Source organism: Musca vetustissima, unplaced genomic scaffold (assembly GCF_032173495.1).
Source record: "Musca vetustissima isolate MV318-11 ecotype Yass unplaced genomic scaffold, APGP_CSIRO_Mvet_v1 utg84621, whole genome shotgun sequence".
In the NCBI taxonomy this organism is placed as follows: Eukaryota; Metazoa; Arthropoda; class Insecta; order Diptera; family Muscidae; genus Musca; species Musca vetustissima.
Window position 1 is genome coordinate 49394 of NW_026876068.1, and position 18248 is coordinate 67641.

General features: G+C 37.2%; 1 protein-coding gene across 1 annotated transcript; it reads left to right on the top strand.

The window, feature by feature from the left end:
• The first annotated feature begins 1241 nt into the window (after positions 1 to 1241).
• On the top strand, positions 1242 to 16363 carry LOC133338592 (uncharacterized). Its single transcript, XM_061546759.1, has 6 exons — positions 1242 to 1394; positions 10155 to 11221; positions 12089 to 12317; positions 12378 to 12578; positions 12676 to 14136; positions 14781 to 16363. Exons 1-6 carry the CDS (start codon positions 1298 to 1300, stop codon positions 16361 to 16363), a joined length of 4638 nt encoding a protein of 1545 aa, XP_061402743.1. The 5' UTR covers positions 1242 to 1297.
• The last annotated feature ends 1885 nt before the right edge of the window (positions 16364 to 18248 follow it).

The window sequence follows — 18248 nt, forward strand, 5'->3', positions numbered from 1 at the left end:
AAGATAATTCGCCAACATACCTACACATATGTATGTCTGTTTATATGTCTCTATAAAAAGAAAAACATTTAATAGCACTTTTCACACGATCATAAAGAATCGTCATTCACTAATTGTCAAGAATGTGTTAAGTGTTTTAAGCGTTGGCCGAATAGCAGCCCCAGCTATGGCTATAGCTCTAAGCTCCGATCATCATCACCAAAGATGTGGTGTGTGTGCGTGTGGCCAGAAAAACAAATACTTATTTATGTGTATGTATGTGAGTAATCACTAATCGTTTACTATCTCCAAGCATTCATTGCCCGCTGACCATTGTGGGCTTTTTGATATAAAACAAAAATGACCAGCAACAACAACAACAAAAACAATTCAAAATAATAGTGAAAGTTTTTCCTTAAACTCGGTGAGTCGACGAAGTCGCATTCATCACCGCCGCAAAACATTATGGAGAAGTTCACTTACTCTGGATGTGTATGTGTAAGTGTGTGTGTGTGTGTATTTGTTTATTTATTGGTCACCATATCAGAGGGTGTTGTATGGCAATGGCTATGACGACTATGGCAACTGGCCAAGACTGATGATGGATTTTGTTTGTTGGTTGCTTACCTACCTCAAATCCAAATGTGGGGTTTTTTAATACACCAAATTAATGGCTAATTGGGCAGTCATGTCATTCGTTTCACTTTTGATTTCTTCCAGAATGTTGTTTAATTATTTTGAGTTTTGTTTTTGCAATTTTTATTATTTAGCATAATTGCAAAGAAATTTTTGAACAATAAAACCGAACTCCTATTGGTGGGTGACAATATTTTTTAAAAATCCACGCCCGTAGACCTACAATTGGTACTGAAAATATTCTTTAAAAATCCACGCCCATAGACCTACAATTGGTACTGAAAATATTCTTTAAAAATCCACGCCTGTAACCCAGGGTAGTGGTGGAGAAAATATTTTTTTTATTCTAAAATATCTAATTTTTCATTTATTTTTGTTTTTTTTTATTTGTTAAAATATTCTTATTTTTTTTTTTTTTGGCTAACCGTTTTCTCTTATTCTTTTTTTCCTTTTCATTTTCCATTTCATTTCCTGTTGTACAGTAAATAATTTCTTTACAACAACAACACAAAGCTTAAACATTCATTACCTGTGTGGAAGCTGTAACCCAACCCTCACCAACCAACCAAAGAAGCTGCTTGCTTTAACAACAACACTACCACCAACAACAACGACAACATTTCAAATAATCTCGTTTTGGAAATTTTGATGCTGTTTGTCTTTAAATCACAACCGGAAAGATATGGCGGGGCATGATCAACGATGGCTAAGGCTTTTTATTGTTATTGCTGTGATATTGGCATCATTGGCAGCTGTTAGCGAAGCAGGACGTACGAGAGGTAAGTTTCATTTTTTGGAAACATGAACAAAAAAAAATATATCAATACCAAAAAAAACATAAATTTCGGAATGTGTGTAAGTTTGGAATGTTGAGAGATTTTGTGGGTATAGGGATGCCGAAGCACTTTAGGCACTTCTCTAAAATAGACCAAATACCTTAAATGTGTCCTTGCAAGGAGAAACAGAAGACCTTCGGCTCCATTATATAAATGAGGAAGTATAATCAAAGAATCACGTCTATAATCCTGATAATAAATATCCTGATCCTGAGATCACATAAAAATATCCTTATAAAACTGCAAAACTAATGGTCCCTAAAAATCCACGTTTTGGATAGACCACGTCTGTTTTTCGTTCTTGAAAAAAGATTCTTTAAAAATCTACGCCTGTTTTGATCCCTATAAAAATATTCTTCGGGGAACTGTTTTGTTCTTTAAAAGAATCCAGATTGGATGAGGCTTGAAAACATATTTTTCTTAAATTCACGCCTCTTTTAGGTCCTTGAAAAATATTCCTAAAAAATACAGATCGGATGGGGCTTCGCAAGATAATGTTTTTTTAAATATCCACGCCTTTTTAAGGTCATCGAAAAAAATTCTTTAAAAAACCCCGGATCGGATGATGCCTCTTTTAGGTTCTCAAAAAATATTCTTTAAAAAAGACGGATCGAACGAGGTGTCAAAAAATATTCTTTACAGAATCCGGATCGGATCAGGCTTCAAAAAAAAAATGTTTTCAATATTTTTAAGATCCTCCAAATGGGGCTTCAAACAGTATTCTTTAAAATCCGTATGGGATAGGGCTTCTAATTTATTTTTTTAATATCTACGTCTTCTTAATGTCGTCGAAAAAATATTCTTTAAAAAAACCTGATCGGATGGGGCTTTTAACAATATTCTTAACAAAATCAGGATCGGGTGAGGCTTCAGAAAATATTTAAAACCAACCATGCCTGCTTTAGATCCGAAAAAAGGACTTCGGAATAAATATTCTTAAAAAAAATTCGAATCGGAGGGTTCAGGAAATATTTTTAAAAAAGTCCACTTCTGCTTTAGATCCCCAAAAAAAGTTCTTCGAAAAAAATATTCTTAAAAAATCCGGATCGGATGAGGCTTGATAAAATATTCTTTAAAAAATCCAAGCTCATAGCTCGGATGATGCTTGAAAAATATTCTTCAAAAAAATCTAGACTTATAGCTCGGATGAGACTTATTATTATTTCTGTAAAATATCCATGCTCATAGTTCGGATGAGGCTTAAAAATATGTTTTAAAAATCCTAGCTTGTACATCGGATGAGGCTTGAAAAAATTTTTATTTTTTTTTTTATATAGACTTATGCCTCGGATGAGGCTTAAAAATATCCTTTAAAAAACCCACGCTTCTGCTTGGACAAGGCTTAAAAAATAGTCTTTAAAAATCCACGCTCACAGCTCGAATTAGGATTGAAAAATTATTTTTAAAAAAATACAAATTTATATTTCGGATGAGGTTTGAAAAATATATTTTTTTAAAAATCATCGCTTATCTACAAGGCTTAAAAATGGTTTCTTTAAAATCCTAAGCTCATAGCTTGGGTAAGGCTTGAACAAATTTTCTTTAAAGACCAAAGCTAATTGTTCGGAAGAGGCTTGAAAAAACACAAGCTCATTGTTCGGAAGAGGCTTGAAAAAAAATATTCTTTTAAAATATTTTTTTCAAGCCTCTTCCTTTGACTGGTGCATTAAAAATATTATTTTAAAAAACTACGCCTATAGCCCGACTGGTGCCTTATACATATTATTTTAAAAATCCACGCCTATAGCCCGACTGGTGCCTTAAAAATATAATTTTAAAAATCCACGCCTATAGCCCGACTGGTGCCTTAAAAAAATTATTTTAATAATCTACGCCTATAGCCCGACTGACGCCTTAAAAATATGAATTTTAAAATACACGCCTATAGGCGGTCTTGTTCCTACAGTCCTACTGGTGCCTAAAAAAAAGTATTTTAAAAATCCACGCCTATAGCCCGACTGGTACTCTAAAAAATGGTATTTTAAAATCCACGCCTATGGCCCGACTGTGCCTGAACAAGCCTTAATTGTTTCTTTAAAATCCTAAGCTCATAGCTTGGGTAAGGCTTGAAAAAAAATTTCTTTAAAGACCAAAGCTAATTGTTCGGAAGAGGCTTGAAAAAAGTTTCTTAAAAAACCAAAGCTAATTGTTTGGATGGGGCTTGAAAAAAATATTCTTTTAAAAATCCATGCCTATAGCCCGGCTGGTGCATTAAAAATATTATTTTAAAAAACTACGCCTATAGCCACACTGGTGCCTTATACATATTATTTAAAAAAATCCACGCATATAGCCCAACTGGTGCCTTAAAAATATTATTTTAAAAACCCACGCCTATAGCCCGACTGGTGCATTAAAAATTTTATTTTAAAAATCTACGCCTATAGCCCGACTGGTGCATTAAAAATATTATTTTAAAAATCCAAGCCTAAAGCCCGGCTGGTGCCTTAAAAAAATTATTTTAATAATCCACGCCTACAGCTATACTGGTGCCTTAAAAAATATTCTTACATAAATCCACGCCTACAGCCCTGTTGGTGCCTTAAAAAATTATTTTTAAAATTCCACGCCTAAAGCCCGACTGGTGCCCTAAAAATATTATTTTAAAAATCCAAGCCTATAGGCCGACTGGTGCCCCAAAAATATTCTTTCAAGAAGACCACGTCTATATCCCTGCTGGTGCCTTAAAAATATTATTTTAATAATCCAGAACTATAGCCCGAATGGTGTCTTAAAAATATTATTTTGAAAATTTACGCCTATAACCCGGCTGATGCTGTAAAAAATATTATTTTAAAAATACACGTCTATAGCCCAGTTGGTATTCGGGCTACCACTAGTAAAGCCAGGCTGGTGTCCTAAAACATATTTTTTTGGAAATTCCCGCTTACAAGACCGGCTTACATTTGATTTTAAACAACGCTTCGGCTTCGTCATCGTTATTAGGGCAGAAGGTCTTCTGTTTCATCTATTTCTGGAAGAAGACCTTCCATTCATATTTGGAAGATGACTTTATGGCCATAAGGTCGTCTTCTATATCAAAACACCCCATTTTAGGCTTCTGAGAAAATAAAAAAATCTCCAAGTCGACAACTCTACCCACCGAAACTGCAGAAAATGTCAATGACTTTTTATAAAGTGCAGTATCTCTCAATAAACATATTTCTACATACATACATTGTATGTATGTGTGTTTGTACATGCAACATATAAACTGATTTGTGTAGCTAATTCCGTTCGCTTCGATTTCGCCAACCAAAAACCAACTTTAATTGGTCGGTATTTTGCTCTGCTTATCGTTTTTTAAGAGTGGTTAAAGTGGTCGGTCAGCCGCTATGTGGACGGACAGAAAAACACACACACAACAACGGCATTTATGAACATATGTTTACCTCAAGCTCCAACTCCAAAAACGACGATAATGATTTTTTTCTACACAAATAAAGTTATTTTTGTGAGATTTTTTTTTTCAACCGGTGCGGGGACCTGACATCACGGTTAACGATTTTTTTTCTTTTATTGTTGTTATTTTCTTTTGGCATTATTTAGGGCACTTTTTCAAAAGAAGAATAACCGAAAATGTGAGTCAAGCATAAACATACATGAGGTATGAACAGCCAGAAACAACAAAAAAAAACACCACACATGTGAAAACATGAATAACCGAAACAATTGTAAAGTTTTTGGGGTCCTCATACCTCGAACCCCCCTCATCACCATAACATTTTTTTGGTGGCCCCACCAAAAATATTATTTCGAAATTTCCACACTCATACACCGCCAACATAAAGAAGACCCCCAAGTCTCCAAATCTGGTCGATGGCTCATGGACACTAACAACAAAAAACCGAAAACAAAAATAAAAATAACAACAACAGTTTGTTTTACATTACCAACAACAAAAGCTACACATCGTGCAAAAAAACGATTCACGACAAACATGTTTTGTTGGCTTGCTTACAATTTGTTTGTTTGAGGGAGCTTTGTTATGTTCGTTTCAAACATGTTCGATGTTGCCGTAGTAAAAGTGTGTCAGTAGAATTTAGTTGGTTTTTTATCTAGCCGCTACTAGGCGAACGCTACGGCTTTGAGGGGAGCTCAAATATCACACAAGGTATGTGTGTGAGAGTATGTAGCTGTGTGTGTGTTTGTGCGACTCAGTCTGTTTGTGAGAAAAATTTCATTTTCATTGATAATCTGAAATAACGGGGGGACAATACGATACTACTTGGTAGAGGTAGCAAAACAAACCAGGCTAGAACAACTTCATCGAAGTTGTCTGGGAAGAATAGAAAATAAGAGTTGTTTTTTTATTTTAAGGGGTGGTGTAGTAAATGGGGTTCTACAGTCATTGAATTAATAATTTTGAAAAAATCGAGACGTTGTAATTGTTGCCGATTTTTTATACCCTTCAACGCAGTGTGGTACAGGGTATTATGTCTTTATGCATATGTTTGTAACAGGCAAAAGTAAACGAGATAGAAATATGGTTCATTTTAAGAATAAGAATAGAATCACTTTTTGAGTCGATTTATGCATATTCGTCCGTCCGCCCTCCCGTCTGTCTGTCCATGTTAAATTGTAAATAAAGTACAGGTCGCATTTATTATCTGAAATTGGGCACAAATAATTTATTTTACGCAAGGACGAACCCTATTGAAATTGTGAAAAAATCGGTTCAAATTTAGATATAGCTCCCATATATATTTTCGTCCGATTTTAAGGTAAATCACTTTCTGAGTCGATTTATGCATGTCCGTCCGTCCTTCCGTCTGTCTGACCATGTTAAATTGTAAACAAAGTACAGGTCGCAACTTATGATCCGAAATTGGACACAGATAATTTATTTGGCGCAAGGACGAATCCTATTGAAATTGGGAAAAATCGGTGCAGATTTAGATATAGCTCCCATATATATATTTTCGTCCGATTTTAAGGTAAATGGTGCACCAAAGTCCCTATATATCTTTCGATTTTCACGACATTTAGCATAGCGTACTGATTTATGTCTACAATGATGTGTGTTAAGTTTCGTAAAAATCGGTTCAGATTTAGATAAATTCCCCCTATATATGTTGGTCCGATTTAAGGTAAATGGTGCACCAAAGTCCCTATATATCTTTCGATTTTCACGAAATTTAGCATCGCGGACTGGATTAAGTCTAGAATGATGTGTGTTAAGTTTCGTGAAAATCGGTTCAGATTTAGATAAAGTCCCCATATATATTTTCATCCGATTTAATGTAAAATCCCTATATGTCTTTCGATTTGCACGAAATTTCGCACAACGTATTGAATTAGGTCCAGAATGATGTGTGTCAAGTTTCGTAAAAATCGGTTTAGATTTAGATATAGCTCCCATATATATTTTCGTTCGATTTTAAGGTAAATGGTGCACCAAATTTCCCATATATCTTTCGATTTGCATGAAATTTCGCACAGTGTATTGAATTCGGTCTAGAATGATGTGTGTTAAGTTTCGTAAAAATCGGTTTAGATTTAGATATAGCTCCCATATATATTTTCGTACGATTTTATGTAAATGGTGCAGCAAAGTCCCTATATGTCATTCGATTTGCACGATATTTCGCACAGAGTATTGAATTCGGTCTAGAATGACGTGTGTCAAGTTTCGTAAAAATCGGTTTAGATTTAGATATAGCTCGCATAATTTTCTTGAAATCGATTCAGATTTACATATAGCTCCCATATATATTTTCGTCCGATTTTAAGTAAATGACCGATTGACACAACGTAGTAAAATATATATAAATTAATCTCGGGCAAGTTTCCGTGAAATCGGTTCAGATTTAGATATATCATAGCTTCCATATATAATTTAGACCTAACAAAATTTAGCATAGGTTGCAGAATGGCATGTGTAGGGATTGGTGTTACTCGATTTACATATAAATAAAGATCACATTTTTAAGTTTGTTCAATTTCATGTCAATGTTCCTTCGAAAAGGCGACGTCTGTTAGCATACATATGTAGAATATACCCAAAGTGGTGAAGGGTATCATATAGTCAACCCAGTCCGACTTTACTACTTTCCTTACTGGTCAGGAATATATTAGGTTTATATGAACTTTAACGTGCTTCGGAATGTCCGATTTAGGTCTAATATACAGCATATTTTGTATGATTTGTTGCCATTTTAAAGGTAACTTCGTAATGCCTCTCTCATAGAAGTCCTGCTCTCGATTTTCACAATCCTCCCTAGATACCAATTTTTTATCATTAAAGAGATTTTGAAATGCAAGAAAAAGATTATAATCGCTCTCAAAGCTCCCGAAGTTTCTGGCGAGTTACTGTAGAAGTGTATGGCCTAGCACTGTCCTGGTGGAACACGACACCTCTTCTGTTGGCCAATTCTGGCCATTTTTGGTCAATTACTATCTTCAAACGGTTTGAGGTGCTTCACCGCTCTTTGACCACAATCGTTTTCGCACAGGGTTATCGTATGTGATCCATTTATCATCTCCAGTCACCATTCGTTTATGAAATGAGTCTATCGGATGGAAATTGGATCCATCCTATTTTTTTCTAGTAATTGATTTGGCACCCAAACATCGAGATTCTTTTAGAATCCAGCTTTGTGTAAATGGTTTAAAACTGTTTTTGGTCGATTTTTAGCCCCTGGGCGATGTTACGACTGCTAACATGCCGGCCATTTCTCCTATTTTATCAACATTTTTTCCCCAACCTAATATATGTGTCAATACTGACCCTCACACCATCTCCACAATCTGCCCTCGTACTGATGCTAACTCCACTAGACATTATTCTTCTAATTCCCATCCACTCATTCATTCCTCTATTTTTGGTCCAGATGCAATAACAACATTCAGCTTCCAGTTAGAATCACTCAGACTGTAACAACATAACTGTTTGTAAATCAGCGTCTGTGTGTGCGCGATATTACATCATAACTTTTCAAGTTTAATCTGTTTTGTCTGTCGACCGTCGGACCGGTGTCGACCGGTGTTTTGTTTCGGACTAGAACTGGATTTTTGATTTCACCACCGTCGAAGTGCTGCAAGGCAAAACAAAAGAAGAAAACGAAAGGCCAATCGAATGAATTGGTTTCATTGGAATTTCTTATTACACCATCTTTGGATACGATGTGGGGCCGATGTGCGTGTGTGTCGGTGTGTGAATTAGTAACGAAACTCTCACTTTCGCTTTCATTTGACTGACTTCTTACTCGTATTCACTTTTTTTATTTGAATAAATTATTTATATTTATGGGGACGTTTGCTTTTATAATAAAGAGGGGGTTATGCCAAGCAACAACAACAACAAACAAAGAGCGGGACAAATAAATGTAAACAGATGCCAGACTTCGGTTGGTAGACAAGCACGTATTTGAATTTAATAAGCTCGAATGGACACATATGTAGGAAAATAATAATTTTGCATTGGCTGAATATGATTTTCTTAGAGAAAAATATTATTCAGCAAATTTTCAATAGCTTTTTCTAATGAAAATTTACTATTCAGCCTAGCTGAATAGCTTTTTCTAATGAAAATTTACTATTCAAACTAGCTGAATAGCATTTTCTATTGAAAATTTACTATTCAGCCCAGCTGAATAGCATTTTCTATTGAAAGTTTACTATTCAGCCCAGCTGAATAGCATTTTCTACAGAAAATTTACTATTCAGCCAGGCTGAATAGCATTTTCTACTGAAAATTTACTATTCAGCCAGGCTGAAAATTTACTGAAAATTTCTATCAGCCTGGCTGAATAACATTTTCTATTGAAAATTTACTATTCACCTTAGCTGAATAGCATTTTCAGCCTGCTGAATACCATTTTCTATTGAAAATTTATTATTCAGCATGGCTGAATAGTATTTTCTATTGAAAATTTACTATTCAGCCTGACTGAATACCATTTTCTATTGAAAATTTAATATTCAGCCTGGCTAAATAGTATTTTCTATCAAAAATCTTACCTGAAAATTAACTTTTCAGCCTGGCTGAATAGCATTTTCTATTGAAAATTTACTATTCAGCCTGGCTGAATAGAATTTTCTATTGAAAATTTACTATTCAGCATGGCTGAATAGCATTTCCTATTGAAAATTTACTATTCATCATGGCTGAATAGTAGTATAGTATTGAAAATTTCTTATTCAGCCAGACTGAATAGCATTTTCTATTGAACATCATTTTCAGCCTTGCTGAATAGAATTTTCCTTTGGAAATTTGCTATTTAGCCCTGCTGAATAGAATTTTCCTTTGAAAATTTGCTATTCAGCCTTGCTGAATAGAATTTTCCTTTGAAAATTTGCTATTCAGCCTTGCTGAATACAATTTTTCTTTGAAAATTTACTATTCAGCCTTGCTGAATAGAATTTTCTATTGAAAATTTACTATTCAGTCTTTGTGAATAGAATTAACTATTGAAAATTTACTATTCAGCCTTGCTGAATAGTATTTTCTATTGAAAATTTACTATTCAGCCTGGAAGACTAGCATTTTCTTTTGAAAATTCCCTATTCAGCTAGGCTGAATTGCATTTTATATTAAAAATTTACTATTCATCCTAGCTGAACAGCATTTCCTATTGAAATTTACCATTCAGCTTGGCAGAATATAGTTCTCTTTTGATTATTTCCTATTCAGCTTTGCTGAATTTGATTACTCTAATTAAATTTTCTTTTAAATCGACATCTCCCCTTTTCTCTTTGCAGCAAATCTCACAGCCTGCCAACATTTACGCCGCTCAGTCGGTCGACGTGCAAAGGCATTGAAAAATCGTGTTCCACGATGTGATAAATCGGGTCGCTTCGAACCCATACAATGTGTTAATGCAAAGCGTGGTGAAGATTGTTGGTGTGTCGATGAGTATGGCATTGAAATACCCGGTACCCGACAGGCCAACAAAAAGGATGTCCAATGCAGGGAACCCGAGGATTGTCCTGCCTCTGCGTGTCGCATGTTCTGCCCAGCAGGATTTGCTCGCGACCCCAAAACAGGATGTACCCAATGTCGTTGCCGTGACCCCTGTGAGGAACTTAACTGTCCGAATGGTCAAGCCTGTCAACTGGTCGAAGTAAAATGCAAGACGGAACCCTGTCCCCCGGTACCAACCTGTAAGAAAGCACGTTCTTTGAGCAACTTCTGTCCTGCTGGTCTGCCATTGGCCATTGAAGATGGTAGCAATAGCATGCGTCCGTTCCTCTGCGGCCTGGAGGAGGGTAAACCCCAGTGTCCGCCCCTGTATCAATGTATGGTCGAGAATGGCAACGATTATGGTGTGTGCTGCCCAAGTGCCTTTAGATTCAGCAAACCAGGTATATGTCCTGCACCGGAGACGGAAAATTACACACCCCAAACGGGACATATGTGCGGTACCCCATGTTCCCATGATTTGGAATGTCCGCATATGGCCAAGTGTTGCTTCACAGCCGGTTGTCAGTTTAACTGTCAACAGCCCCACAATGTCACGAACTGTCAACAGGTCAAGGCTTTGTCGGAAATACTAAGTATTAGTGAGCGAGAGGGTCGTGGTTATGTTCCGGATTGTACTGGTCCGAATAGTATGTTTGCACCCAGGCAATGTTCCCGTAACGGTCTCGTATGTTGGTGTGTAGATCCCCGAACCGGTCATAAGATAAGCGGTACCATGGGTGCGGCCAATACTGTCAACTGTGATGGTTGGGAAAATATGATCAGCCGTTCGGAAATGGGTCGCAGCTTTAACGAGAATAAATGTGATACGAATATTTGTGCAGCTGTGTGCGAATATGGATTTAAGGTGAGTGGAAAGACAACACAAATTCAAAGGAAAATTATATTCAGCCAAGCTGAATAGTAAATTTTCATTAGAAAATGCTATTCAGCCAGGCTGAATAGTAAATATTCATTATAAAATGCTATTCAGCCAGGCTGAATAGTAAATTTTTGTTAGAAAATGCTATTCAGCCAGGCTGAATAGTAAATTTTCAATAGAAAATGCTATTCAGCCAGGCTGAATAGTAAATTTTCAATAGAAAATGCTATTCAGCCAGGCTGAATAGTAAATTTTCAATAGAAAATGCTATTCAGCCATGCTGAATAGTTAATTTCCATTAGAAAATGCTATTCAGCAAGGCTGAATAGTAAATTTTCATTATAAAATGCTATTCAGTAGGGCTGAATAGTAAATTTTCATTATAAAATGCTATTCAGCCAGGCTGAATAGTAAATTTTCAATAGAAAATTATGTTCAGCCAGGCTTAATAGTAAATTTTCATTGGAAAATTATAGTCAGCCAGACTGAATTGTACATTTTCATTACAAAATGCTATTCAGCCAGGCTGAATATAATATTTTCATCAGAAAATGCTATTCAGCCACGCTGAATAATAAATTTTCGTTGGGAAATGTTATTCAGCCAGCCTGAAAATGTTAGAAAATGCTATTTTCGTTAGAAAATTGCTATTCAGCCGTGCTGAATTGTACATTTTTAAAAGAAAATGTTTTCAGCCAGGCTAAATAGTAAATTTTCATCAGAGAATCCTATACAGAAAATGCAATTCAGCTAGGCTAAATAGTAAATTTTTAATGGGAAATACTATTCAGCGTGGCTGAATAGCAAATTTTCAATAAACAATTCTATAATTTCCCTGCTCTCCTTGTTTAGAACGATCACAACAATTGTCCAACGTGCGAATGTTCCGAACCCTGTGATGGTTTCCAATGTCCCATGGGTTCGCAATGTGAAGTTGCCACCGATCCGATGTGTAAATCTGGCTCAGCTCTCTGTGCCTCCTGGCCGGTATGTAAACCCACGTTGGCATATTCCAATCCATGTGAAGTGGGTACACCGTTAACCGATAATTCCACCAGTGAGGTATTGTACTGCATGCAGGGTAAGTTCGATGACATTGTTCCATATACTGGTGACCTCATTCGATTTCTTATTTTTGCAGAACGCAAGGATTATGGCCGTGAAATTAAATCATTCTTTGATGTGGAACCCGAATCGAAGCAGTCCCGCTCCATGTCCAATCGGATTATGTGCCCCAGTGACTACAAATGTACCAAATTGCGCGGTGAGGCGGAAAGTGTTTGCTGTCCCATTGTGAGTGAGGTGCAACCGGTCCCTACCAAGGAGAGCCATCAACAGACAAGTAAGTTCGGAGGAATTTATGATGGTTCCAGATGGATCTCTATTTCAATTGTCGCTCTTTCCCTCTCTCTCTCTCCATCTCATGATCTCCATTCTAGTGTGCGAATATCTTCGTGACTTCTCCCAGCGCATGGAAGGCACCGAAGAAGGCATGAAATTGGCCTTACCAACACCTCGCTGCACGGACGAAGGCAACTATGAGAGCCGCCAATGTTCGTATCGCAAAATTAAGGTTACCCGTGCGGAACAACGTAAGATCCTCGAAGAGAACACCATAAGACGCATGCGTATGCTGCTGGCCGGCTCGCCACCTGTCAAGCGTAGCAAACGTAATACGGAACGCCTTAAGCTCTATCGTGTCGATGATAGTCTGCTTAAGGTTCAGGTCGCTGCACCCGTGATGGGTCGCAATGCCAAGGTCATTGATATGGGAGCTGCTAGGGAACAAAGTCTGGGACAACTCTTCGAAACCGATTTCAAAAAAGTTGTACCCGCCCCGAAGAGACCCCAGAATGATGAAGAGATCATTGAATTAGACGTCGAGGAGTGTTGGTGTGTCGATAGCTTCGGCACCGAGATTCCCAAGTCTCGGGGCTTCAATGTCACCGATGAGTCGTGTGATAAACTGCGTGAGGAAATCGCCTGCCTCGATTTAACCTGTCGCATGGGTTGTGAATATGGTTTCACCTTGGATCCAGACACTAGGTGCCCCGCATGCCAGTGCCGTGACCCCTGTCAGGATGTAATCTGCGGAGAAAATGAAGAATGCCGCATTGTTGAGGTATCCTGTGATGACGAATATTGTCCTCCCGTACCAGCCTGTTTGGCACGTAAACCCGGACAATGTCCATATTTAGTACCTCCTGGACCGGATAATCAAGATACCAATGCCTGTGCCTATGAATGTCGTACCGACTCGCATTGTGAAGGAGCCAAACGCTGCTGCTCCAATGGCTGCGGCACCCAATGTGTCCTCCCGCAAATGAAGACAGCATGTCAACATCTGCAGGCCATACAAATGCATCAATCCTCAGAACTGGGAATTCCGGTCAAGAAAATGAACATATCGTTGTGTGATTCGGAAACTGGAGAATGGAAACAGGTCCAATGTTCGCCAGACGGTTTCTGTTGGTGTGTCAATGAGCGGGGCGAGGAAATGAGTGGTACTCGAGTGAAGAATCCCAACCCTGTATGCAAAGAGAATTCCGCCTTCCAATGTCAAAAGATGACCTGTGATCCGAACATGGTGTGCGAAGCTGGCTATAAGGTAGATTCGAATGGTTGCCAGACCTGTGAATGTCGGGACTTTTGTGATGAAATCCATTGTGCAGCTGGGGAAGATTGCCAGCTAATCAGTGTGGAATGTGTGGACTCCCATTGTCCCAAAATGCCGATTTGTGTGCCGCGACGTGAATCTACTTGTCCTGAAGGAAGTCCTTTGAAACAGGGTTCCGTAGAGGTTAGCTGTGGTCCCCATAATGAAAATGAATCGTGCCCCAGTTCTCATACTTGTCAATTGAATCCGGTTACCAATCGAGGAGTTTGCTGTACCAAGACGAGTAAGTGAAGGATTTTTTTTTCGAATTTAGCTTAGCTGAATATAATATTCGTGAGGACATATGCTATTCAGCCTAGCTGAATAAAATTTCCAAACAAAAATGTGTTATTCAACCAAGCTGAATTGGAAATTTAGGACGGAAAATTCAATTCAGCCATGCTGAATATGATATTTCCAAAGTAAAATCATATTCAGCTGAGCCAAATCATAAATTTTAGCATTTTTTATTGAAAATGTACTATTCAGCCTGGCTGAATATCATTTGAAAAATATCGATTGAAAATGTACTATTCAGCATGGCTGAATAGCATTTTCTATTGAAAATTTCCTATTCAACCTGGCTGAATAGCATTTTCTATTGAAAATTTCCTATTCAGCCTGGCTGAATAGCATTTTCTTGAAAATGTCCTATTAAAAATTGACTATACATCTTTGCTGAATGGCATTTTCTGTTGAAAATTTACTATTCAGCCTGGCTGAATAGCATTTTCTAACGAAATTTTGTTATTCAGCCCGGCTGAATTTAATTTTCTTCGTAAACTTTATAATTCAGCCTGGCTGAATTTGACTTTAATTTCAAAATTTCGTATTCAGCTTGGCTGAATATAGATATTTTTGTGTAACTTGGCTTCTCTCTTTTTCAAGGAGACGTCTGCTTCGAATCCATGGACCCAACATGCCTGGCAAAGGCATCAACCGCCCAAAATGCCACCCGCTACCGTTTCAATCCCAAGGCCAATCGTTGTGTCCCCGTGACCATTGATCTGCAGGGAAGTGGCTGTCAGACGAAAAATCTTTTCCACAATGAGCTGTCCTGTAATTCCGTCTGTCCCGCCCTAACCCAATGTGAAAGATTAAAATTGAAAAATACCTTGGCTGCCCAAAGAACTGGCCACTCTTCGGTGTGGTTTAAACCTAGATGTGATCCGGTAACAGGTCACTGGAGTCCCGTACAATGTTTGGGAAAACAACCTGACCTCAATGGTTTGAGTGTTCCTCTGGATCAGCCAGCTTCACCTTATGGGGTGTGTTGGTGTGCCGATAAGAAGGGCGCTCCGATTAAGGGTTCTCTAACGAGGGATGTTGAACCCGTGTGCAATAGCCGTCAGGGTAGGAGATTTAGGCCCCAGGAGAGCGACGAGTTAAATGTCATGGAGGAGTTGATTCGGCAAATGACGGTCTTGACGGATTTCGATAATTATTTGGAATCGGAACCGGAGCTGGAGTTTGAGGATGGAACTGAGGGAAGGCAGCATAGAATGGAGGGTATTCCTTTGGATTTTGAAATCACCAGCAGTTCTACAACCACCACAAAAATGCCAACAACTTCGCAGACGGATATCCTGCAGCCAAGTGTCACCGAACGTGTTTTGGAATTGGCCAATTCCTTGCTGGATTCTCAGTTGGTGGTGGACTCGGTGAAACCCTTGCATGTCAAGACCACACGATGCCGTGCCCTGGCCCAAAGTGCCCCCTTCCCTGTGTCGTGTGATGAAAATGGCGCCTTCAGTCCCATCCAGTGTAACAAGAAATATTGTTGGTGTGTCGATACCGCGGGCAATCAATTGGACTCCTCGCCCATGTTTGAAAAGGGTGAACATAACTGTTCCCCCACGCCGATTTCGGCGGTGATCATTGAAATGCATATGCAGAATAATACGGGGACCGCCGTCCATAATGTCTACGATATCATTCGCAGTGAATTGGTGCAACTCCTGGGAAGGCCGGTGGAAAATCTACGAGTCCAGGAATATTCCGATGGTACTGCCGCCATACACTTCGAATTGCACAGTGAGGATAAAGTGGATCTGGCCTTTGCCATTGAAACTACCATATTGAGTGGAGATTTTAAATTGGCCTCCGGGCACTATACCACGGACATAACCCGCACCCAATTCATACATCGTCGCGAAGAGTTGCCAACCTATGCCAAGGTGGTGACATCCCATGAGGGTACCATCCAGTTGGTACTTTTCATAACGGCCAGTTGTACCACCCTGCTTATTTGTGCCTTTGTTGTTTACTTTATGCTCAAGCGGGGCAAAGAGAAGGCCTTGTATTATGAACATGCTGTGGTCGGGGCAGGCGCTCCGCCACCATATCAGTCACGTAAATCCAGTTTGACAAATGATTCAGAATTTGCCTCACCCATTTTTGTTTTAAGTCCCGAACATGATTTGGAAAGTATTCGGCCACCATTGGAAAATAAACCGCAACAGAAGTTTTAAGCGTACGACAGAGGAGCGGGAGAGGAGGAAGTGTGGTCATGTCGATCTACATTGAGAAATGAAATTTTTTTTTGTAAATAGTTATTTTTTAGATAAATCAGAAAATTAAAAAAGAGAGGTTAATTTTGAATTGAAAAGGGGCTATAAGGAACTAAAGATAACTTTTTTGGAAATTCAGCTGAGCTGAATACAATTTTTTAATGAAAATTTACAATTCAGCTTATCTGCATAGCTATTTTCTAATGAAAATTTACTATTCAGCTTGGCTGAATACGCTTTCCTATTGAAAATTTACTATTCAGCTTTGCTGAATAGCATTTTCTGATGAAAATTTACTATTCAGCCTGGATGAATAGCATTTTCTGATGTAATTTACTATTCAGCCTGGTTGAATAGCATTTTCGAATTAGAATTTAAAATTCAGATTTGCTGAATAGCATTTTCGATTTAAAATTTACTATTCAGCTTTGCTAAAAAGCATTTTCTAATGAAAATTTACTATTCAGCCTGGCTGAATAGCTAAATTTACTATTCAGCCTGGCTGAATATCATTTTCTATTAAAAATTTACTATTCAGCCTGGCTGAATAGCATTTTCTATTGAAAATTTACTATTCAGCCTGGCTGAATAGCATTTTCGAATAAAAAATTTAAAATTCAGATTTGCTGAATAGCATTTTCGATTTAAAATTTACTATTCAGCTTTGCTGAAAAGCATTTTCTAATGAAAATTTACTATTCAGCCTGGCTGAATAGCATTTTCTGATGAAAATTTACTATTCAGCCTGGCTGAATAGCATTTTCTGGCTGAATAGCATTTTCTGATGAAAATTTACTATTCAGCCTGGCTGAATAGCATTTTCTAATGAAAATTTAATATTCAGTCCGGCTGAATAACACTTTCTAATGAAAATTTAATATTCAGCCTAATGAAAAATTTCTAATGCAAATTGAAAATAGCATTTTCTAATGAAAATGTACTATTCAGCCTTGCTGAATAGCATTTTCTAATGAAAATGTTCAGCCATGCTGAATAAAAACTTTCTATAGAAAATCCAGCATGGCTGAATTCGGATTTTTTATAGAAAATTATTATTCAGCATTGCTGAATAGGACTTTTCTATAGAAAATTTTTATTCAGCTAAAGCTGAATGGGGATTTTCTACAGAATATTTTTATTCAGCATGGCTGAATATAGGTTTCTATAGAAAATCCCTTTTCAGCCATGCTGATTAAAAATTTTCTATAGAAAATTCCTATTCAGCCATGCTGGATAAATATTTACTATAGAAAACCCCTATTCAGCCATGCTGAATACAAATTTTCTATAGAAACCTATATTCAGCCATGCTGAATAAATATTTTCTATAGAAAATTCAAATTTAACCATGCTGAATTAAAATTTTCTATAAAAAATTCCCAAATTTTCTATAGAAAAGTCCTATTCAGCAATGCTGAATAAACATTTTCTATAGAAAATTCGAATTCAGTCATGCTGAATATTAATTTTTCTATAGAAAATGTATATTCAGCCATGCTGAATTAAAATTTGATATAGAAAATGTATATTCAGCAATGCTACAAATTTTCTTTAGAAAATCCCTATTCAGCCATGCTGAATAACAAATTTTTATGGAAAATTCATATTCAGCCATGCTGAATAACAATTTTTTCTTATAAAAACATCCATATTCAGCCCTCTTGGTCATCTGTAGTTGATTCAAAATTGTTCTCCTTTTTTTCGAAAATTTAAAATAAATAAAAACCTTGTTAATTATTTAAAAATATTTTGTATGTATTTTTTTATTATTTTTCATATTTTTTGTTAAGATTTTTTTTATTTTTTTAATATTTAATATGTATGTATGTAGATTTTACTCTCTTTC